The sequence below is a fragment of the Nerophis lumbriciformis genome, linkage group LG24 (assembly GCF_033978685.3).
Source record: "Nerophis lumbriciformis linkage group LG24, RoL_Nlum_v2.1, whole genome shotgun sequence".
Classification (NCBI taxonomy): domain Eukaryota; kingdom Metazoa; phylum Chordata; class Actinopteri; order Syngnathiformes; family Syngnathidae; genus Nerophis; species Nerophis lumbriciformis.
In genome coordinates, this window is record NC_084571.2 from 19,147,852 (window position 1) to 19,173,327 (window position 25,476).

Genomic DNA, 25,476 nt, shown 5'->3' on the forward strand with positions numbered 1-25,476 from the left:
ACAAATATATATACGCCATAACCACATATAAATATATATAAACCACATATAAATATATATAAACCACATGTAAATATATATACACTATAACCACATATAAATATATACAAACCACATATAAATGTATATACACTATAACCACATATAATTATATATATACACTATAACCACATATAAATATATATAAACCACATATGAATATATATACACTATAACCACATATATACACTATAACCACATATAAATATATATATAAACCACATATAAATATATATACACTATAACCACTTATAAATATATATACACTATAACCACATACAAATATATATACACTATAACCACATATAAATATATATAAACCACATATAAATATATATAAACCACATGTAAATATATATACACTATAACCACATATAAATATATATAACCACATATAAAAATGTATACACTATAACCACATATAAATATATATAAACCACATAATAAATATATATACACTATAACCACATATAAATATATACATACACTATAACCACATATATACACTATAACCACATATAAATATACCGGTATATATAAACCACATATAAATATATATACACTATAACCATATATAAATATATATACACTATAACCACATACAAATATATATACGCCATAACCACATATAAATATATATAAACCACATATAAATATATATAAACCACATGTAAATATATATACACTATAACCACATATAAATATATACAAACCACATATAAATGTATATACACTATAACCACATATAATTATATATATACACTATAACCACATATAAATATATATAAACCACATATGAATATATATACACTATAACCACATATATACACTATAACCACATATAAATATATATATAAACCACATATAAATATATATACACTATAACCACTTGTAAATATATATACACTATAACCACATACAAATATATATACACTATAACCACATATAAATATATATAAACCACATATAAATATATACAAACCACATGTAAATATATATACACTATAACCACATATGAATATATACAAACCACATATAAATATATATACACTATAACCACATATGTCAAAAGGCAACTGTTGCGTTCCATTCCATAGAACATCTTTTGCCCAGACTGCCTTTTCAATAAAAGGACCACAACTATGGAACTCTCTACCTGACACTTTGAAAAGTATACCTGCACTTGTCACTTTCAAAAAACAAACACAATTGTGGCTAGTTGAGCAACAATCGTGTTCCCATGTTTAGTTTTTACTAATATTTACTAATTGCTTTTTTTTATCTAGTCTGCACTTGTCTGTGTTATTATTATTATTGGCTTTTATCTAGTTTGCACTTTGTCTGTATTATTTCCATTATCATTATTATCGACTCATCTTTGCCTTATTCTATTTTTTATTTTCCTATTTTAATGATGTTGGATCTGTGTTGTTGTTGTTGTTGTTGGGGACAAGTGTTGTAAATTAGCTTTGGCTACAAACACCATGATGCATACATTGGATAACTGTTTCAGATGTCTAGGTTTTTGTATCGGTCCCTATTTCAAATAAACCTCTATAATAATAATAACCACATATAAATATATATACACTATAACCACATATAAATAGTTATACACTATAACCACATATACCGTAATTTTATGACTATAAGTCGCAGTTTTTTTCATAGTTTGGCCGGGCTCCAGTGTGAATTATATATGTTTTTTTCCTTTTTTATTATGCATTTTGGGCAGGTGCGACTTATACTCCGGTGCGACTTATACTCCGAAAAATACGGTAAATATATATACACTATAACCACATATAAATATATATAAACCACATATAAATATATATACACTATAACCACATATAAATATATATATATATATACACTATAACCACATATAAATATATATAAACCACATATAAATACAGTATATATACACTACAACCACATATAAATATAAATACACTATAACCACACATAAACCTGTTTGATGCTTGGAAGAGTTGCTGGGAATCAATTTAGGTTCAGATCAGGTAGAGGTTGAGCTGAGCCATGATTTTATGGCAGTTTTAAAATTTGGTAGGGAAGTTGGAATTTGAAGGTGTGTTGGTAGTGCATTCCACTGTGTGGTGGCAAAAGAGTGGAATGCATTTTTTTCCCATGAGAGTCTTGAATTTGGGGAGGGCGAGGTCTGAGGAAGTCTCTCTGGTGTAGTACCTGTGAGCATCACTTACTCTGGTGAAATAGTTGGACAGGTACTTGGGGACAGTTATTTGGAATAACAGGCACATTGCAATTTGGTGTACTCTTTCCTCAACTCTAAGCTATCCCAGTTTGGTAAAGTGGGCTTGAGTTAGGTGAGTCCTGTATGGGAGGTTGAGCAGGAGTCTCCCCAGCTTGTTTTGGGAAGTTTGCAGTTGAGTTTTTAGTGGCTTGGGGATAGTGGTGAAGCATGAGGTACAGGCGTAGTCCAAATGACACTTAATGAAGGCACCCGCAAGGGTCTTAAGTGTATCCCTGTTGATAAACGCAGAAATCTACTTGCATTATTGATCTTGGTGATTGCTTTTAATGCCATTTTTTCACCCGAAAGAGTGTTGTCCAATATACAACCTAGGTAAATTACCTTGTCTTTGCTGGTGATTATGCTATCACCTGCTTTAATCGTAAAGCCCGGGGATTTACCTAGGTTGTGCCTGGACCCAAATAGGATGGACTCTGTTTTACCCAGGTGTAGTGACAGTTTTTTATGGGAAAGCCAGAGACAGAGATGACTTAGTTGGGTGCTGAGTGCACTTTCAACCTTCAATTTGTCCCTGTCCGAGGCCAGGATGGCAGAATGGTCCGAGAACAGGAACACATTGCTGTTACATGCTGATTTCATGTCGTTAATGTCAATCAAGAACAACAATGGTCCCAGAATGCTCCCCTGTGGGACACCACAGCTCGCCTTGAGGGGAGAGGACAGTGATCCGTTCACCTGTTCTCTATCCTCAAGGTAAGATTTCATCCAGTTTGTGGCTGCGCTGTCAAAACCCTCAACTTGTTTAACAGTATTGAGTGGTTAACTGTGTGGAATGCCTTTTGAAGGTCCAGCATAACCATTCCACAGTACCTGCCCATGTCTATCTCTCGCCTGATCTAGTCACTTAGGTACAGTATGCATGTATCGCTGGAATGGGATTTTCTGAATCCTGATTGAAATTGGAATAGGAGCTGGCGATTTGATAGACAATGATCTATTTGCTCATATATTAACCTCTCTATAACCTTTGAGATGGAGCAAAGGATGGAAACAGGGCGGTAGTTTGTTTCCTTTTTTATACAGAGGTGATATTCTCGCCAGCTGGAATTGTTGTGGGACATGACCAGTGTTGGGTTGATTACTGAAAACCAGTAACTAGTTACAGTTACTAGTTACTTTATTTCAAAAGTAACTCAGTTACTTACACCAAAAAGTAATGCGTTACTGTGAAAAGTAACTATTTAGTTACTTCTTCTACTTTTTTTTTAAAGCTCCCATTAATGCCCTTTTAGCCTTCATTTCAGTACTGTTATTGCACTGGAAAATAATACAATCTGTTGATCAACTTGACATGCATTTGCATCACTGAACTCTGCTAAGCAATGTGGTCTACATACAACACACAAAGACAAGATATGTTTCAAAGGGCCAATTTATTTCAGGCCAGCACAAATTGACAAAACTATTTTAAATAGCTGCAACATAACATACATAAGTAACAAACAGCATAATAACAACATAGCTGTAAACCTGGCTTCACCTAAGGAAGGCACACGTGACATACACAAAGCCTAACCAAGCTGATTTGAATTGTTGTTTTGGGCAGTAGACGGGATCTTTGATCCAAGACACAAATTACATTGAACTAAAATGTTATTTTCTTTGTGCTCGACAAAAGAAAAGAAGTGAAAATATCTCATACTTGCCAACCCTCTCGAATTTCAGTGCCTCTCCCCGGGACAATCATTCTCCCGAATTTCTCCCGATTTCCAGCGTGACTTAAGGGACGCCCCCTCCAGGTCCGTGCGGACCTGAGTGAGGACAGCCTGTCGTCACGTCCGTTTGGCCAACCAAAAAGTAACCACAGAACGCATAGTGTTCTGTGGTTACTTTTTGGTTGGCCAACGGTTTACGTTGTATTGCGCACCCCCCCTCCCCTCCCTTCCCCTCCCCTTCCCACACCCAGACACACACACACAGAGCGCAGAGGAAGATTCAGAAGCACGTCACTGCTTCGCTGCAATATTTTACATTTTACTGATTGAGAGACAAGTTGAAGTCTTGTGGGGCATGACACTGATTGATAGACAAGTTGAATTCTTGTGGGACATGACTGATTGATAGACAAGTTGGTGGTATGAGCAACCATTGGGATAATGCTGATCATGTCCTGTGGCTTTGTTGCTGACTTTCTTTAACACATCATCACTTTTAACTTTGACAAACTTGAAGTCATTCTTTGTTTTTGTAAAAGTCTTGGATGTGCTGTTCACCGAAGAGGCCTGAATGTGAGGGCAATCTGCTTACCAACGTGGACGCGATGGTTGAGTAAAATCTGTTAAAGCAATTTGCCACATTCGGACGCGATGGTTGAGTAAAATCTGTTAAAGCAATTTGCCACATTCAGTTTGTCTGTGATGAGTGAGATGTTTAGTTTCAAGATGCGGTTGGTGGTTGTTGTTTTGAGACTGCAATGGTTTCAGCGTCTTCCAGAGTTTTTGCGGGTTATTTTTATGTTTCCGCATTTTTCGTTGAAGTAACTGGATTTGGCCTTCCTGATCATATTAGTTACTTGGTTTCTTAGCTTTTTGTATTCTTCAAGGAGCGGTTCAGTCCTGTTTTTAGTGAACTTAGCGTATTTGTCGTTTTTAAGTTTCATGGCTTCTATTATGTCTGCATTGATCTAGGGTTCTGTTCTGGATTTGACCCTGGAAGCTTTCATGGGTGCTCGCTGCTCAGATACATGCCGGAAGTTGGATTTGAAGCATGCCCATGCTGTCACAGCCAGGGCGCATTCCAATGCGCCCTCATCTTTGCGCTCTGCTTGTCGTACTTCGGGACTCGCCCACGGCCGCGCACTTCCAGGGACGCGTCGGGCGCGTCTCCGCCCTGCAACAGCCGGCAGCTGCAATCATTCACCGGCAATCTGCGCACCCGACACTATTGAGAGATCCTGTCTTCAAAAGCCTGCTCAGCCTGCTATCCGTCACCTGAACATAATCTTCTGTCGTGTACCGTAAGACGAAAACCCAGCTTAATGCTCTCTCTCTCTCTCTCTCTCTCTCTCTCTCCGTGTTTTCCCCTCCGTGTTTCATTGTTCTTCCTTGTCGTCCTCCCCAGCAGTCTGCCTTGTCCCCGCGTCGACGAGCTATGCGTCTCGTTAGTCATAGTTTTCACTGCTTGCCGGACTGCCTCTTCGATCCTCGACCCCCGCTTGGACACGGACCTCCTGCGCCTCGCCATTCGCCCTGACCATCTGCCTGCCCCACGGACTGTCCTTCATGCCTTGTTCTTCCTCTCGAGTCAACACTAGTCAACACACTACAGCTAATCACACACATAACCTCACTCACACACACACACACACACACACACACACACACACACACACTCTTGGATTTTGTCACACACATTCCATCCATCCATCCATCTTCTTCCGCTTATCCGAGGTCAGGTCGCGGGGGCAGCAGCCTAAGCAGGGAAGCCCAGACTTCTCTCTCCCCAGCCACTTCGTCCAGCTCTTCCCGGGGGATCCCGAGGCGTTCCCAGGCCAGCCGGGAGACATAGTCTTCCCAACGTGTCCTGGGTCTTCTCCGTGGCCTCCTACCGGTCGGACGTGCCCTAAACACCTCCCTAGGGAGGCGTTCGGGTGGCATCCTGACCAGATGCCCGAAACATCTCATCTGGCTCCTCTCGATGTGGAGGAGCAGCGGCTTTACTTTGAGCTCCCCCCGGATGGCAGAGCTTCTCACTCTATCTCTAAGGGAGAGCCCCGCCACCCGGCGGAGGAAACTCATTTCGGCCGTTTATACCCGTGATCTTGTCCTTTCGGTCATAACCCAAAGCTCATGACCATAGGTGAGGATGGGAATGTAGATCGACCGGTAAATTGAGAGCTTTGCCTTCCGGCTCTGCTCCTTCTTTACTACAACGGATCGATACAGCGTCCGCATTACTGAAGACGCCGCACCGATCCGCCTGTCGATCTCACGATCCACTCTTCCCTCACTCGTGAACAAGACTCCGAGGTACTTGAACTCCTCCACTTGGGGCAGGGTCTCCTCCGCAACCCGGAGATGGCACTCCACCCTTTTCCGGGCGAGAACCATGGACTCGGACTTGGAGGTGCTGATTCTCATCCCAGTCGCTTCACACTCAGCTGCGAACCGATCCAGTGAAAACTGAAGATCCTGGCCAGATGAAGCCATCAGGACCATATCATCTGCAAAAAGCAGAGACCTAATCCTGCATCCACCAAACCGGATCCCCTCAACGCCTTGACTGCGCCTAGAAATTCTGTCCATAAAAGTTATGAACAGAATCGGTGACAAAGGGCAGCCTTGGCGGAGTACAACCCTCACTGGAAACGTGTCCGACTTACTGCCGGTAATGTGGACCAAGCTCTGACACTGATCATACGGGGAGCGGACCGCCACAATCAGACAGTACGATACCCCATACTCTCTGAGCACCCCCCACAGGACTTCCCAAGGGACACGGTCGAATGCCTTCTCCAAGTCCACAAAGCACATGTGGAGTGGTTGGGCAAACTCCTGTGCACCCTCAAGGACCCTGTCGAGAGTATAGAGCTGGTCCACAGTTCCACGACCAGGACGAAAACCACACTGTTCCTCCTGAATCCGAGGTTCGACTATCCGGCGTAGCCTCCTCTCCAGTACACCTGAATAGACCTTGCCGGGAAGGCTGAGGAGTGTGATCCCACGATAGTTAGAACACACCCTCCGGTTCCCCTTTTTAAAGAGTGGAACCACCACCTCGGTCTGCCAATCCAGAGGTACCGCTCCCGATGTCCACGTGATGCTGCAGAGTCTTGTCAACCGAGACAGCCCCACAGCATCCAGAGCCTTAAGGAACTCCGGGCGGCTCTCATCTACCCCTGGGGCCTTGACACCAAGGAGCTTTTTAACTACCTCAGCAACCTCAGCCCCAGAAATAGGAGAGCCCACCACAGATTCCCCAGGCACTGCTTCCTCATAGGAAGACGTGTTGGTGGATTGAGGAGGTCTTCGAAGTATTCCTTCCACCGATCCACAACAGCCGCAGTCGAGGTCAGCAGAACACCATCCTCACCATACACGGGATGCCGTTGATAGTGCACTGCTTCCCCTTCCTGAGGCGGTGGATGGTGGTCCAGGATCGCTTCGAAGCCGTCCGGAAGTCGTTTTCCATGGCTTCCCCGAACTCCTCCCATGTCCGAGTTTTTGCCTCCGCGACCGCTGAAGCCGCACACCGCTTGGCCTATCGGTACCTGTCCACTGCCTCAGGAGCCCTATGAGCCAAAAGAACCCGACAGGACTCCTTCTTCAGCTTGACGGCATCCCTCACCGTCGGTGTCCACCAACGGGTTCTAGGATTACCGCCACGACAGGCACAAACTACCTTGCGGCCACAGCTCCAATCAGCCGCCTCGTCAATAGAGGTGCGGAACATGGTCCACTCGGACTCAATGTCCAGCACCTCCCTCGTGACATGTTCAAAGTTCTTCCGGAGGTGGGAATTGAAACTGCCAGACGTTCCCAGCACACCCTCACAATGCGTTTGGGCCTGCCAGGTCTGTCCGGCATCCTCCCCCACCATCGCAGCCAACTCACCACCAGGTGGTGATCGGTAGAAAGCTCCGCCCATCTCTTCACCCGAGTGTCTAAAACATGAGGCCGCAAATCCGATGACACAACTACAAAGTCGATCATGGAACTGCGGCCTAGGGTGTCCTGGTGCCAAGTGCACATATGGACACCCTTATGCTTGAACATGGTGTTCGTTATGGACAATCTGTGACGGGCACAAAAATCCAATAACAAAACACCACTCGGGTTCAGATCTGGGCGGCCATTCTTCCCAATCACGCCTCTCCAGGTTTCACTGTCGTTGCCAACATGAGCGTTGAAGTCCCCCAGTAGAACGAGGGAATCACCCGGGGGAGCACTTTCAAGTACTCCCTCGAGTGAATCCAAAAAGGATGGGTACTCTGAGCTGCTGTTTGGCGCGTAAGCACAAACATCAGAGCAGGGAAGAATGCTGGTATGAGCTTTTAAATATAACCCGTTAACTGCTGCCAATCAAATGGTGAATAAGATACTCTTTAGTCTTTAGGGTTCATATGTTTGTAAATCTGACTGTGATGAAGTCAGTGCCTCACCAGTCATGAACCTCACCGCACGTCACTGATGTATATGTATATATATATATATATATATATATATATATATATATATATATATATATATATATATATATATATACATATATGTATATGTACATATATGTAAAATATAACAGCGAATATTTAAGGTAATGTAACTCTAAATCAGTCAATTGGCATTTTATTGCATTTGATGCATTATAAATACCATGGAGCAACCTACAGCCTTTAGACGTTCCAAATACAATGTTTACATTTAACAATATGGTATATTTAAGTACACGTTTGCTACTTATGGACTAAGTACATCATATAAAAAGATGATTCTTAGTGTTTAATTCTAATTAGGGTCCAATAAGCCCAAATAGCAAAGAGAAATCAAAAAAGCATGTAAACCAACAGCTTGGGCCTTAAGAGTAATTAATACAACCTGGCCACTATGGGCATTGATACAGCCTGGTCACTAGGGGCATTAATAAAGCCTGGCCACTAGGGGCCACTAGGGGCATCAATACAGCCTGGCCACTAGGGGCATTAATACAGCCCGGCCATTAGAGGCCACTAGAAGTCGCTAGGGGCGCTTAAAGGCAGGAGTTGAACATCGGCTGTTAAGGAAGAAGAAGAATAAGTTTCCTGTACCTAAACCACTAGCCACGTTATTGTGTTGCCTGATCGAAATAGATTTATATTTGATTTGTCCAGGAATACGTTTAAAAATGATCATTACTGTTAAGCCGCTACAGGGGAAAGAATGCAGCGTACACGTAAGTGAAAGCCTATTAGCATGTTAGCTTGTAGCCTAGCTGCGGCAAACTGGTTAATATAACGGTCCTGTCACGTGTCGAGACACTTTTTGTATTATCTGACCGTTAATGTGATTATAAGATCATTTTTTGATCTATGTTCTACACGTTGTGACGCCGTACGGCCCATCGTTACTCGGCGGTGAACGATTTTGACGCATATTGCTAGTCAAAAAAACGAAACAAAGGCTAACGGGTCAGATTGTGCTAGTAAGATTAGTATTTAATGTTATTGTGTATTGTATGCTAGTAAGATTAGTATTTAATGTTATTGTGTATTGTATGCTAGTAAGATTAGTATTTAATGTTATTGTGTATTGTATGCTAGTAAGATTAGTATTTGCTGTTATTGTATGCTAGTAAGATTAGTATTTGCTGTTATTGTATGCTAGTGAGATTAGTATTTGCTGTTATTGTATGCTAGTAACATTAATATTTGCTGTTATTGTATGCTAGTAACATTATTATTTGCTGTTATTGTGTAATGTATGCTAGTAAGATTAGTATTTGGTGTTATTGTATGCTAGTAACATGAGTATATGGTGTTATTGTATGCTAGTAAGATTAATATTTGCTGTTATTGTATGCTAGTAACATTAGTATTTGCTGTTATTGTATGCTAGTAACATTAGTATTTGCTGTTATTGTGTAATGTATGCTAGTAAGATTAGTATTTGCTGTTATTGTATGCTAGTAACATTAGTATTGGGTGTTATTGTATGCTGGTAAGATTATTATTTGCTGTTACTGTATGCTAGTTACATTAGTAGATGCTGTTATTGTGTATTGTATGCTAGTAACATTAGTATTTGCTGATATTGTGTAATGTATGCTAGTTATGCTTGTCCAGGGTGTACCCCGCCTTCCGCCCGATTGTAGCTGAGATAGGCTCCAGCGCCCCCCGCGACCCCAAAAGGGAATAAGCGGTAGAAAATGGATGGATGGTATGCTAGTAACATTAGTATTTGCTGTTATTGTATGCTATTAACATTAGTATTTGCTGTTATGTATGCTAGTAACATTAGTATTTGCTGTTATTGTATGCTAGTAACATTAGTATATGCTGTTATTGTATGCTAGTAACATTAGTGTTTGCTGTTATTGTGTAATGTATGCTAGTGGGACGGCGTGGCGCAGTGGAAGAGAGGCCGTGCGCGACCCGAGGGTCCCTGGTTCAATCCCCACCTAGTACCAACCTCGTCATGTCCGTTGTGTCCTGAGCAAGACACTTCACCCTTGCTCCTGATGGGTAGAAAAGCGCTATACAAGTACAACCCATTAGTAAGATTAGTATTTGGTGTTATTGTATGCTAGTAACATGAGTATATGGTGTTATTGTATGCTAGTAAGATTAATATTTGCTGTTATTGTATGCTAGTAACATTAGTATTTGCTGTTATTGTATGCTAGTAACATTAGTATTTGCTGTTATTGTGTAATGTATGCTAGTAAGATTAGTATTTGCTGTTATTGTATGCTAGTAACATTAGTATTGGGTGTTATTGTATGCTGGTAAGATTATTATTTGCTGTTACTGTATGCTAGTTACATTAGTAGATGCTGTTATTGTGTATTGTATGCTAGTAACATTAGTATTTGCTGATATTGTGTAATGTATGCTAGTTATGCTTGTCCAGGGTGTACCCCGCCTTCCGCCCGATTGTAGCTGAGATAGGCTCCAGCGCCCCCCGCGACCCCAAAAGGGAATAAGCGGTAGAAAATGGATGGATGGTATGCTAGTAACATTAGTATTTGCTGTTATTGTATGCTATTAACATTAGTATTTGCTGTTATGTATGCTAGTAACATTAGTATTTGCTGTTATTGTATGCTAGTAACATTAGTATATGCTGTTATTGTATGCTAGTAACATTAGTATTTGCTGTTATTGTTTGCTAGTAACGCTGGTATTTGCTGTCATTGTGTATTGTATGCTAGTAACATTAGTATGTGCTGTTATTGTGTATTGTATGATTTTGTCTTGACGTTTGGCTGCACGGATTGTGTAAAAGTACTAAAGCTAGTTTCAAAGCTCACTTCTAGGTGCAAAAATAGTGTGCATTAGCTCTGACCTGGGTGTGTCCTTCCTAGTTATATTTACAGTATGCGTGTAACAATTCACAGATTAATTAATTTACATGAAACCAGTATTATCCGACAGGTCTTGTAAAGATTCCAGTGATAAAAGTATAATTTTACTGTGATAAATATTAGGAAAGGAAAAACTGTTGAAAATGCAACTTCTTAATAACTCTCTTAATATTTACCCCATTCTAAAAAGCTTGGTATCATTGGAAAGCTTGCTAAACAAAGAAACAGAAAAAGATTTCCTTATGTAATAATTATTTTTGAATAATTATTTCCAAAGTACCACACAACAAAGTAGGTACATATGAGGATAACAAAAATTTGAAAACTACAATGAATATTATTATTAAGATGACATTTCAACTCAGAATCACATGACATCCATCCAGTAGATAAGTGATTTGTTGTAATTTGTACACACAGTAAATTTTTATAAGACTATTTAGTATATATATATATATATATATGTATATATATATATATATATGTGTATATATATATATATATATATATATATATATATATATATATATATATATATATATATTGTGCTAAAATGAATCTACTAAACAAATTAACTTCAAAAACTGAGAAAGCAAATGAGCAATGTTTACAAAATAATGGCCAAGTTGCCAATCACATGATCTAAACATCATGTTAAATGCATATAATAAGCAAATTAAGATCCCAGGACGTAAACACGCGCCATAACTTGTTTTAATACAAAGTAAAGAAAACATAAAGCACAGTTCGGGTGTGTTTTTAATCCATTACATTTATGAAATGAGCGTTGGAAGTGAGGCAAAATGTAAGTAAACATGGCTACTTGTGAGTCACATCACAAGCGACCAGGCAATCGGCGGATCCGAAAATCAGTTTGCGACTCGATCAATTTAAAAGATATTTGCCAGACTCACAGATAAATGTATAACCTAAGTTATAATAAACACTTTACTCACCTTAGATGCTTTGCAGGGGAGTTTTGTTGAGTGTAAACTTGGAAAATGTCAGAGATTTGTGGCGCGAGTACTTGGTCAATCACCCAAATGTCAATATTCTGGATAAGTGTTCTACGTTATCAGTGTTGGTGTACAGTGGTGATGATATCATCAGTGTTGGTGTACATCCATCCATTTTCTACCGCGTGTCCCTTTTGGGGTCGCAGGGGGTGCTGGAGCCTATCTCAGCTGCATTCGGGCGGAAGGCGGGGTACACCCTGGACAAGTCGCCACCTCATCACAGGGCCAACACAGATAGACAGTGGGGATAAAATCAACGCCAACGCAGTTGAACTCTGAAAATTGCAGTCCGGTCGCTACTCGGTTGCACGATCAAGAACGAAACCCGCTGATTGACCGCTGCATCTATCCAGCCAGCAGCAATTACACACGAGGGTTGTCTCGATACCAATATTTTGGTACTGGTACCAAAATGTATTTCGATACTATTCTAAATAAAGGGGACCACAAATCATTTAATTATTGGCTTTATTTGAACAAAAAATCATAGGGTACATGAAACTAGGGCTGGGCGATATATCGATATACTCGATATATCGTGGGTTTGTCTCTGTGCGATATAGAAAATGACTATATCGTGATATTCGAGTATACGTTCTCACGCAGTTGCTTTTAGCTGCGGGGCATTAAACTGCATGCGTTTCTCACTCTTCCCTGTCTCTCCTCCTCACAGAGACTTAAAACAAGCGCACCTTCTTACATACTTCACATGCTGTCACGTGAGCAACGTCACACGCTCCCGCGGAGCGAGAGGTAGCGACATGGTAACGTTAGCTGTGATGCTAACAGCTAACGGTGTGGTTTGAGCGGTAGTACGAGAGTAAGAAGGTGCGAATCTGGTAATAAATGGAGGAATAATTAATTCCCAAGAAAAACAGCACAGGGTCTATCGTCTGACGGTGGTTTGGCTTCAAGCGGGAATATGTCTTTACATCATGTCAACATCTCCGTTCGGTGCCACACCAACTAAATGCCGAAGCAACTATTTCCACATCAACACCGTAGGACATATACTATTTGATATGCAGCTCATTTTTATGTGACACTTATTGAAATATCTTGTGTGTCATCATGCACAAAAGTGCACTTATAGCTTGTTTTAAAATGTCTCTGACAATCTTGCACTTTCTGTTTTGGAAATGACATGAATATTTGTGCCACTGCTTAATAACTGTTTAATAAATACAGTTTTGCTAAATTAACTTAGTTGTGATTTCCCTCTCTGCATGAAAGTTTAAAATGAGCATATATTAATACAGTATGAACAAGAATGTTTTAATGTATATGAAACATATGTTTATTATTGTAATTTAGTCCTTAAATAAAAACAGTGAACATACTAGACAACTTGTCTTTTAGTAGTAAGTAAACAAACAAAGACTCCTAATTAGTCTGCTGACGTATGCAGTAACATATTGTGTCATTTATCTACTTATTATTTTGTCTACATTATGAGGGACAAACTGTACAAATTGATTATTAATCTGCTTGTTCATTTACTGTTAATATCTGCTTATTTTCTGTTTTAACATGTTCTATCTACACTTCTGTTAAAACTTATTCTTCTCTTCTTTGATACTTTACATTAGTTTTGGATGATACCACACATTTAGGTATCGATCCGATACCAAGTAGTTACAGGATCATACATTGGTTTTGATTGATTGATTGAAACTTTTATTAGTAGATTGAACAGTGAAGTACATATTCCGTACAATTGACCACTAAATGGTAACACTCGAATAAGTTTTTCAACTTGTTTAAGTCGGGGTCATATTCAAAGTCCTCATGTGTCCAGGGACATATTTCCTGACTTTATAAACATAATATGAATTTTAATAAAAGGAAAAAAGATTTTCTGACAGTAAAAAATATTGATGTAATCATAGTAGTATCAACTAGATACGCTCTTGTACTTGGTATCATTACAGTGGATGTCAGGTGTAGATCCACCCATGGCATTTGTTTACATTGTGACGGCGGTGAGCTATTGTATCCTCCTAGGGTGTGTAGTGAAACATGTTTAGCTATTCCTCGTCGTCCAGTGATAATGGTACTTGTAAGAAACTTACTTTATTTGTCACCATGGAGACAAGGATTAGTGATTTAGAAGTACTGCAGATGGATGTTAGGTGCTAGCTAGCCATGTCTTAAAGCACCTCTTCCTGAGGGTGTTTTAGTGTTATAACTTCACCTTTATCTTTAGTTTTTACACCAAAAAGCGTCCATTCTCCCTTTTCTGTCTACACACTGTGTCTGCTTGTAAGTACTCTGTGTGTGTGTGTGTGTGTGTGTGTGTGCTGCCGAACATGCTCCTCTGCTTATAAAACCAGCGATGTCACGACGTGACGATGACGCGCGAAAATGCCCGTTTTAAAAAAAATGGAGGGGGGGAGAACTGGTACTTTTTAGAGGTGGTATAGTACCGAATATGATTCATTAGTATTGCGGTACTATACTAGTACTGGTATACCGTACAACCCTAGATTAATGGTGCAAACGGTTGTTGTGTAATAAGCACATTACATACAGAATAACCACTTTGTAGGGCGCAATGTAACGCATTTGGCGCCCCGTAAAAAAGTACTTTTTAGACAACATACCATTGATAGCCTATACACTACTGCCATCTAATGTCTTGGAAGTACAACTGCATTGCAAATGAGACTCAAATGTAATAAAACTGGACAGCTTACAGTGTTTCCCACAGGACAGGCATCTATTTGTGGTGGTGTGGTCGGGGGGCCGGGGGTGGCGGCGGCGGCAGCGGCGATGACCAAGAAGAACGCGGAGTTGGAATATAATTACAACATTTTATGTACATATTTATATACAGATTTGAACAATTAGTGATTCACTGAAATATATTTATTAATTGTGGTTCTTACAAAAAATATATCTTATCAAATATAAAAGCTTAAATGTCTCTTAAAGCTCTGCCCCTTTAATTAGTGAATACTAAATAATTTAACTTTAGCCTACTACTACAACCATATTATTTACCAGCAACATGAAGTGAAACAGAGGCAGAGGTGTCCTGCCACAGTCAGTCAACCTCCTCCTCCTCCTCCACCCGCTGCTGCTGAACTGGTCGCACCTGTGGTCCGGACTGTAGGTCTACCTCCTCTCCAAGTCAAGCCCTTTTCGGCCGTTGAAAATATTTTTCTATACTCATCTGTGTGAAGGAGTGAACATCCAACAATAGAATGTATTACTAACGAGCAGAACCGCTCTATGTACAGTGCCGTCTAACCTTAAGCGGCAGCAGCTCAACACATGCAGGGTTCAACGTTAAGGTTTTTTTCTACTTGCCTGACTTCTCAAATCTACTTGCCCCAATATTTCTACTTGTCCTGCCTAGGTTTTTTTCTGGCTGTGTAGTGCTCATGGCTTATATCTTACTAAAATTCTTCCCGTTGACTATTTACAACACTACACAGTATTTATTATTATTATTATTATTATTATCTATAATTACATTTAAATGGCATTGGATACATGTAAAATTAAATGCTCTTTCACATTATTTGACCAGTAGCAGTTACACTCATCTGAACAGGTCAGCCACCTGTTTAAAGCCCGATCACAGTTGAAATCTTGAAATGAAGGCCCTTAAATGGCCAAAACATTAACCTGGACAACATTTTAACAGCTGGTTGGCTCAGATTTTATTCTTTTCATTGCATTCACATGCTGTAGTGGACAATTTAGCTTCAGTCCATGTGTGTTTATTGACAACAGGGTTATAACCTGGACATGTTAGCTCGTCGGTATGAAAACACGTGACTGTTACTACGTGCGTCTGCCCGGCCCCCGAGTCAAACAGCGGCGGTGTTAATGAAGCAGCGTCAAGCTGCTCATCGTCGGTGAAACGCTCGGTGAAATCGCGGATTAACGTTAAATATATGACGAGCCGCGAGCGATGCAGCTATAACCTATCTACTAGTGATGGGTTGATGAGGCCTCATGAAGCGTTTCGACACATTGCAAAACTGTATTGATACGGTGTCGATACTGTGTCACTAAATACTGACATCTGCTGGACATTAAAAATCCCTACAGGCAACCTATGGACCGACTCAACTGACACTGATTTTATGACCTAGTACAGTGGTTCTCAAATGGGGGTACGCGTACCCCTGGGGGTACTTGAAGGTATGCCAAGGGGTACGTGAGATTTTAAAAAAATATTCTAAAAATAGCAACAATTCAAAAATCCTTTATAAATATATTTATTGAATAATACTTCAACAAAATATGAATGTAAGTTCATAAACTCCGTGAAGCACAAGCTCAGGTTTGTCACTAAAATGTCTGTCAAAAAGAACTGTGAAAAGAAATGCAACAATGCAATATTCAGTGTTGACAGCTAGATTTTTTGTGGACATGTTCCATAAATATTGATGTTAAAGATTTTTTTTTTTGTGAAGAAATGTTTAGAATTAAGTTCATGAATCCAGATGGAGCTCTAATACAATCCCCAAAGAGGGCACTTTAAGTTGATTATTACTTCTAGGTGTAGAAATCTTTATTTATAATTGAATCACTGGTTTATTTTTCAACAAGTTTTTAGCTATTTTTATATCTTTTTTTCCAAATAGTTCAAGAAAGACCACTACAAATGAGCAATATTTTGCACTGTTATACAATTTAATAAATCAGAAACTGATGACATTGTGCTGTATTTTACTTCATCTTTTTTTTTCAACCAAAAATGCTTTGCTCTGATTAGGGGGTACTTGAATTTAAAAAAGAATCACAGGGGGTACATTGCTGAAAAAAGGTTGAGAACCACTGACCTAGTATATACAATAATATAAACCAAGTCATTGTATTTCATTTAGGATTATTTCATAACTTCATTTAAATAAAAATATATTTTTTGTCTTTTTTAGATACAGTCAATAAATAATGCCAACATGTATCATAACATGGAAATCTAAGAGAACATGTTGTGAATGAGGATGCTTGTCGACCTGGAAATTTTTTTTATTTTTTTTTTACACATTTTTATTAATAAAAAAAAACAGTTTTTCCAACGTATTCAATTTTAGACGCTTTCTCTTCTTAGTTATTATTTCTCCGGCTGTAGAAAAGAGCCGCCACAGGGCACAGAGGAGGCGTCAGTGCGACACAAATCGCGTATCGGTCACGTGACCAAAACAGCTCATGATCGATCACGTGACTTTCTAAAAGCCGTACGCGCACCGACACAGGGTTTCGCTCTATGAGCTCGACGCATGCGCCGATGCATCGGTGTTGCCGGACCCATCACTACTATCTACCTATAACACCTGTAAAAATGAAGCAATGCTACCATGCTAGCAAGCGTAAGCTAGCCGGCTATGAGCCACCAAGCTGCTAACTATCGCCAAAAGGCACCATTTAAGTTTTTTTCCCCATGGCATCCTGGATCAAGGCTTTCAGCAGCTTTTGGACGTTTGAGGTAGAAACGTAGGAAGCGCCATCATTATGAAAAGTAGCCGGCGAATATTTTGATCCCGTCCGTCGCTCTTCTTCTTCTTCTGGCCCACCAGGTGAATTAAGTGCTATTGGCGGAGTTACGATGTATAGTAGGCTACCGCCACCTACTGCACCGGAGGTGTAACTACAAGCAACATTCACAGACAGTCCCATTGCTTTTATGAGCGGTCGAGCGAGTCAAAAGCCGAAAAATCCATTTGTGGCGGACGTAATTCTTTCGTGGCGGGCCGCCACAAATAAATGAATGTGTGGGAAACACTGGCTTAGTGACCATAATTAACTAATTTTTAAATATGACATTAAAACATAGTTTTATTATCAAACAATTAACATTTACTAACAAACACACAAGTACCAAAAATTGGTACTGTTGAGTACCGGTGTCGATTCCCAGATACCGGGTATTGGTACCGTATCGGTCCAAAAGTCAGCATCCATACCTACTGTTGTGGAATTGAGCAGTGTGAGCCTGTTTTTGATTCAAGCATATTGTGGCCATGTTTCAGGTGAAAGAAGATGAGAAGGTTTCCACGGTGAAAGAACTTGTCTCTGAACGTCTCAACATAGCGGCCAATCAGCAGCGCTTGCTTTATAAAGGCAAAGCGCTGGCTGGTAGGTTTGTTTTCCATTTTTTACACTTGATGCCACCCAGTTTGTGATGACCACTTCTCCTTGTAGACGAGCACCGACTAAGCGACTACTCCATCGGGCCAGAAGCCAAATTAAATCTAGTGATCCGTCCGGCGGGAGAGAGGACGGGGTCTTCAGGGATGACGGCCAACAGCAGCACAACACGTGGAGGAGTGTGGCAGAGCGTGTCCACCATCCTTGCTAAACACTTCAGTCCTGCAGATGCTGCAAAAGTCCATGAACAGCTGATTAAGGTATTCAAACATGCAACACCTGGTTTCTAATAGGGATTATCGGCGCCGATATCTGCCATTTTGACGTGTATCAGCCTTCTTTTATCTTTTCTTTTTTTTCACACAACTACAACAGAACTACATGAGCAGATACAATATATACACAACTACTATATATACACAACTGATAACAGTGTGTAGCACTAAACAGTGTTGGCGTTAACTAGGGCTGGGCGATATGGCCTTTTTTTAATATCGCGATATTTTAAAGCCATATTGCGATACACGGTATATATCTCGATATTTTGCCTTAGCCTTAAATGAACACTTGATGCATATAATCACAGCAGTATGCTGATTCTATGTGTCTACATTAAAACATTCTTCTTCATACTGCATTAATATATGCTACTTTAAAACTTTCATGCAGAGAAGGAAATCACAACTAAAAAATCACTATTTTTTTCATACGGTGTTGTTCTGGAAATGTTTGCCTCTGCATTTTGATCGTGTGGACGTGTGGCACCGAACGGAGATGTTGACATGCGGAGTAAGCACTGTTCATTCTCTAGCAGGTGACTTTTGAAATGATGCTACATATTAGCAGTAATAAATGATAAATGATAAATGGGTTATACTTGTATAGCGCTTTTCTACCTTCAAGGTACTCAAAGCGTTTTGACAGTATTTCCACATTCACCCATTCACACACACATTCACACACTGATGGCGGGAGCTGCCATGCAAGGCGCTAACCAGCAACCATCAGGAGCAAGGGGGAAGTGTCTTGCCCAAGGACACAACGAACGTGACTACGATGGTAGAATGCTACTTTTTATAGCAACGCTTTCACCCCACACTTGACAAATTACGGTTGTCTGTTCGACATATTCCCACTTGAAGCCAAACCACCGCCAGACGATGGACCCCCTGCTGTTTTTTGGGGGAATTAATTATTCCTTCATTTGTTACCAGATTCGCACCTTCTTTCTCTCGTATTACCGCTAGCATCACAGCTAACGTTAGCCATGCTGCTACCTCTTTGCTGCGCGAGGGCGTATACATATGTGACGTATGACGTGACAGTATGTGACGTGTGTAGAAGCTGCGCTTGCTGTCTGTGAGAAGGAGGGACAGGAAAGAGCGAGGAGAGCCTGTAGTGTAATGCCAGCAGCTAAAAGCAACTGCGTGAGAACGCATACTCGAATATCACGATATATTCATTTTCTATATCGCACAGAGACAAACCCGCAATATATCGCGCATATCGATATATCGCCCAGCCCTAGCGTTAACACACTTTTTGTGTCTTTTTACACATCAAAATCAGAAAGGATGAGCAATCCTGGAAGCCAGGACGCAGATTTGTATTTATTTTTTCCGCCTGGTTTTTTTTTTTTTTTTTTTGATCGATTATCGCTTTCCGCCAGTGTTTAGTTTTGTTTATTTTTGCCGGGTCAAATTTCCTTCCCCATTTATTGCAATTTTATTGGTCTTCAATTTTGATTCGCTTAAAGTTTTATCAATGACAAGCACTGCCTCAGTTTGCATTCGGACAACTTTACCGCGAGGGGCTGTCAAAAGAAAGACTTGATAGTAAACACTAAGGTGAATGTAAAGATAGGTAGGTAGATAGTACTTCATTGATTCCTTCAGGAAAAGTCAACCTTTTTAATACAACTCTTTTTATTGACATTTTCAAATAGACAGAAAAGCGTGCAAGTCGGAACAGTACAATTTTAAAATCAGTAAATTCTAACACCCCTTCCCGTGAAACCCAAACCACCCACCCCACTCAGGTCATACAAGGGACATATGGCACAAACATACAACAAGTAAGACGACAAAAACAACACAACATTCACACACACACACCCATACAAAGCCAGAGACAGACATTAGAGGCTGAAAGGAGAGAGAAAGGGAGAAAAAAATAAATAAATAAAAGGGAGATTATTCCTCATCTGCATCTGGGCATAAGTCAAGAGAGTTGACATACAACAAGAAGGGACTCCATGAGCTTTGAAATGCTTGAGCAGAGCCTTTTAGCAAAAACCCAAGTTTTTCCAGTTTTAGATTGTAGAGAACCTCTCTAATCCAACGGCCGTGTGATGGGGGGGCGAGCCAACTTCCAATCGCCAACAAGATCAATCGCCTGGCCAGCAAGTTAAAGTTAAAGTACCAATGATTGTCACACACACGAGGTGTGGTGCAATTTGTCCTCTGCATTTGACCCATCCCCTTGATCACCGCCTGGGAGGTGAGGGAAGCAGTGGGCAGCAGCGGTGCTGCGCCCGGGAATCGTTTTTGGAGCAAGGTCGTAAAAGCAACAGCGCGTTTTAGTGGTACCGGACACATGTTATCAGGGCATATGCCGAAAATGGCTGATAATGGGTTAGGGGAAAAGTTTTGACCGTATGCCTTTCCGATTGTGTCAAAAATGTCCTCCCAAAAGGAACATAGTTTAGAGCAGGACCAAAACATATGGACATGATCAGCCGGCGATTGTTTGCATCTATTGCAGGTATTGCTAAAGTCAACCTTTTTAACTTCATCCTGTGCCATGTCTCCAGTAAATGACTTGTTTTAGTCTTTGTGAGTCCATGGAAACTTCACTTTTATCCCCCGCTACATCGACATTGTTCCAGGATGGAGACAGGCTAGATGTTAGCTTCAAGCTAACCAGACCAAAAGCATAGTTTGCAGGTCAACAGATATGTGCCTTTTGAAGTGTTAATGTGCGAGGAGTGTTCAAAAGGAGTCTCTTGGAGAAGTGGCTGACAAGTTAGCAAGTGTCGCTCACATCGCTGACATCATCACCATCATTGTTTACTGAAGCAGCGATGCTGACTTTTTATCCATAGATTTATATGATAAAATGTTTTTATTATCTATAACAGGGAGGCCATTTGCGGCCCGCAGCTAATGTTTTAAAGGCCCACAGCACATTCTAAAAATACTATTAAGATAAACAAAAACGTAACTAAAGTGGAATAAAAAAGCTTACAGGTGAAATGTAATTTAGAAAAAAGTAGCAATGCTGACTTTTTTTCTTTAAAACTGTCATTGCTCAAAACATAATATTGAATCAAAATCAATGTTTTTATGAATTATTGACCTATCCAAGGCTCTGATTACTTCACATCAAATATTCCACTATGAAAAATATTTTTTCTGGAAGATTTTGCATATTTTCTGTGACTTTGACAAAAAGGGCAGAAAACGAACAAACAAAAAACTTTTTTTTTAAACTACTTAGAATTGAGGGGTAGATGTGAAGTTGATGTAGACTCTAGAGATTTAAGCGTTAAATAAATAATGCATGTATGCCCTGGCACACCATTATCATAAATTCATGACCAAAGCAAAAAACGTTTTACACTTTTATACTGAAATAAATACACCTACAACTTATTAAATACAAATATAGAAAAAGCTACCGGCAGTGGTAAAGTTTAGATCCATGAAGGAAAGAAGAAAGTGAATAAATGTTTATACCTGATTAAATTTACATATGAATAAAAATGAGTTTTCTTTTATATTATTTTTAAAATGAGTTAACTATTACGACAACCTTTTTCCAAAACAATATAGAATGTGAGATATAACAGGATAATTCATACATTTATCATTTGTTTTCAAAACGTTTACAAAAAAGTGGGACCCCAAAAATGTTATGACTTGATGGGGTCCCTGGGACCCCATTTTGAAAATTCCTAGCGCCTGTAAAAACTACATAAATTAGTGAAGTAGATAGTACTGCAATAATCACTGCTCCGGTCTGCACTGTGGTGCTCACACGACCATGCCCCCGTTTTTCTCTCCTTGAAGTGCTGATATCCGGCAGCACGTCCCCTCTGCGTACATGAACTTGACTAATCTTTAATTTTTTTTGGCCAGGAATACCATTTTTCATCCTTTTTTCCTGGAGTTTTCCTCCCGTTTTGTGTGTTTTCGCTATTGCAGCCAGTCCGTTCAACACTTGCTTTGTGGGCAGTTTTTATGTTATAAGACTCAATGACATAACACAGGCTCTGGAAAATAGTTTGACTCGGTTGGCCAGATTGAGAGAAAAAAATGTGTCTGGGGGCCGGTGTGTATGTGTGTAATATATGCTGTATGTGTGTGTGTATGTGTGTGTGTATATATATATATATATATAATAATTTTTTTTTTTTTATTTTTTTTTCTGCGTGTTCACCCTTTCCAAAAAAATGACAATTTCGTAGAAAAGTTTATTTATTTCCATAATTCCTTTAAAAACTTTAAACTTCCATAGAAGATATTTCTGCCAAAAATCCAAACGCTGTGTAAATTTACAAATACGAGACCTATTATGTAAGTAAAGAAAAGCAGTCAGCAGCTCACACATTCTCATACTTAGTGTAACATCCAGAAAGAAATGTCAGCCATCTTAAATAATGTCTCAACTACAAACCCCGTTTCCATATGAGGTGGGAAATTGTGTTAGATGTAAATATAAACGGAATACAATTATTTGCAACCCATATTCAGTTGAATATGCTACAAAGACAACATATTTGATGTTCAAACTGATAAACTTTTTTGCAAATAATCATTAACTTTAGAATTTGATGCCAGCAACATGTGACAAAGAAGTTGGGAAAGGTGGCAATAAATACTGATAAAGTTGAGGAATGCTCATCAAACACTTATTTGGAACAACCCACAGGTGAACAGGCAAATTGGGAACAGGTGGGTGCCATGATTGGGTATAAAAGTAGATTCCATGAAATGCTCAGTCATTCACAAACAAGGATGGGGCGAGGGTCACCACTTTGTCAACAAATGCGTGAGCAAATTGTTGAACAGTTTAAGAAAAACCTTTCTCAACCAGCTATTGCAAGGAATTTAGGGATTTCACCATCTACGGTCCGTAATATCATCAAAAGGTTCAGATAATCTGGAGAAATCACTGCACGTAAGCAGCAAGGCTGTGACCTTGGATCCCTCAGGTGGTACTGCATCAAAAAGCGACATCAGTCTGTAAATGATATCACCACATGGGCTCAGGAACACTTCAGATAACGACTGTCAGTAACTACAGTTTGTCGGTACATCTGTAAGTGCAATTTAAATCTCTACTATGCAAAGCCAAAGCCATTTATCAACAACACCCAGAAACGCTTCTAAGATGGACTGATGCAAAGTGGAAAAGTGTTCTGTGGTCTGACGAGTCCACATTTCAAATTGTTTTTGGAAACTGTGGGCGTCATGTCAGGGCAGCACGGTGGAGAGGGGTTAGTGCATTTGCCTCACAATACAAAGGTCCTGGGTTCGATCCTGCGCTCTGAATTTTTCTGTGTGGAGTTTGCATGTTCTCCCCGTGACTGCATGGTTTCCCTCCGGGTACTACGGCTTCCTCCCACCTCCAAAGACATGCACCTGGGGATAGGTTGATTGGCAACACTAAAATTGGCCCTAGAGTGTGAATGTTGTCTAAATGTCTGTGTTGGTCCTGTGATGAGGTAGCGACTTGTCCAGAGTGTAAACCGCCTTCCGCCCGAATGTAGCTGAGATAGGCTCCAGCACACCCATGACCCCGAACAGGACAAGCGGTAGAAAATGGATGGATGGATGGATGGATGGATGGACGTCGTGTCCTCCGGACCAAAGAGGAGAAGAACCATACGGACTGTTATAGGCGCAAAGTGTAAAAGCCAGCATCTGTGATGGTATGGGGGTGTATTAGTGCCCAAGGCATGGGTAACTTACACATCTGTGAAGGCACCATTAATGCTGAAAGGTACATACAGGTTTTGGAGCAACATATGTTGCCATCCAAGCAAGGTCTTTTCATTGGACGCCTCTGCTTATTTCAGCCAGCAATTGGATATAAGGTGAAAAAGATTTGCAAATCATTGTATTATGTTTTTATTCATCATTTACACAACGTGCCAACTTCACTGGTTTTGGGTTTTGTAGATTTCTCCATATTGTGCTTGTCAAAGTCACGCTCCAGTGCAGTAGGTGGCGGTAATGTGTATTCCACGACAACAAAGTGTCATCTTCAAAGATTCCTGTTGTTGACACAAACTCTGCTGTTTTCATTTGAAGGACTACGATCGCTCACTGCGACAGCTAAGTTTAGACGACATCGAGCGTTTGGCCGGGAGGCTGCTTTACCCCGAAGGCGACGGCATGGACACGTCGTCGTACATGGACTAAGTGCTGCACTGTCACTGTGCTGATCCAGGATGCTGCACACAGCTCACACACTTTGCAGTCATGTGAGGTGAAAGAAAGACCTGTGAGCACAGAACATAGTTGGTGTCTGTGATAGCCACTGCAAGAGGTGATCACACAATATTTCAACACACAGGAATCGATCATGTCATATTTGCCTGCTACAACATCCCAGGGAACACTTACTTGTGTGGATATTTATTTTCAGTGTCAGTACTTTTTGATCTCATTGTATGATTTGTAAATAGTCTGTTTATATTCCAATATTAGAACAGAATAAACGTGATTCCAGTCTCTCTTTTTTATGTTTTTTTTAATTTATTTTATAAACCTTTATTTATAAATTGCAACATTTACAAACAATTGAGAAATAATAATCAAAATAAGTACAAAAACAGTACAAAACAGCGCCAGGGGGCTGTAAACTCAATAAAGTAACTAAAATAGAATGCAAAATATATATATATATATATATATATATATATAACAGAGTGCAAAGCCATAGGCTCACACAATTTCAGTAAATAATTAAAATTTTGGTTCACAGACGAATGTGACGCGACTGGGATGAGAA

At 40.0% G+C, this 25,476-nt stretch overlaps 1 protein-coding gene across 1 annotated transcript; it reads left to right on the forward strand.

Annotated features, from left to right (window-relative positions):
* Positions 1 to 8,997: 8,997 nt before the first annotated feature.
* Positions 8,998 to 25,196, forward strand: ubl4a (ubiquitin like 4A). Its single transcript, XM_061981764.1, has 4 exons — positions 8,998 to 9,202; positions 18,339 to 18,444; positions 18,511 to 18,716; positions 24,774 to 25,196. Exons 1-4 carry the CDS (start codon positions 9,155 to 9,157, stop codon positions 24,882 to 24,884), a joined length of 471 nt encoding a protein of 156 aa, XP_061837748.1. The 5' UTR covers positions 8,998 to 9,154; the 3' UTR covers positions 24,885 to 25,196.
* The last annotated feature ends 280 nt before the right edge of the window (positions 25,197 to 25,476 follow it).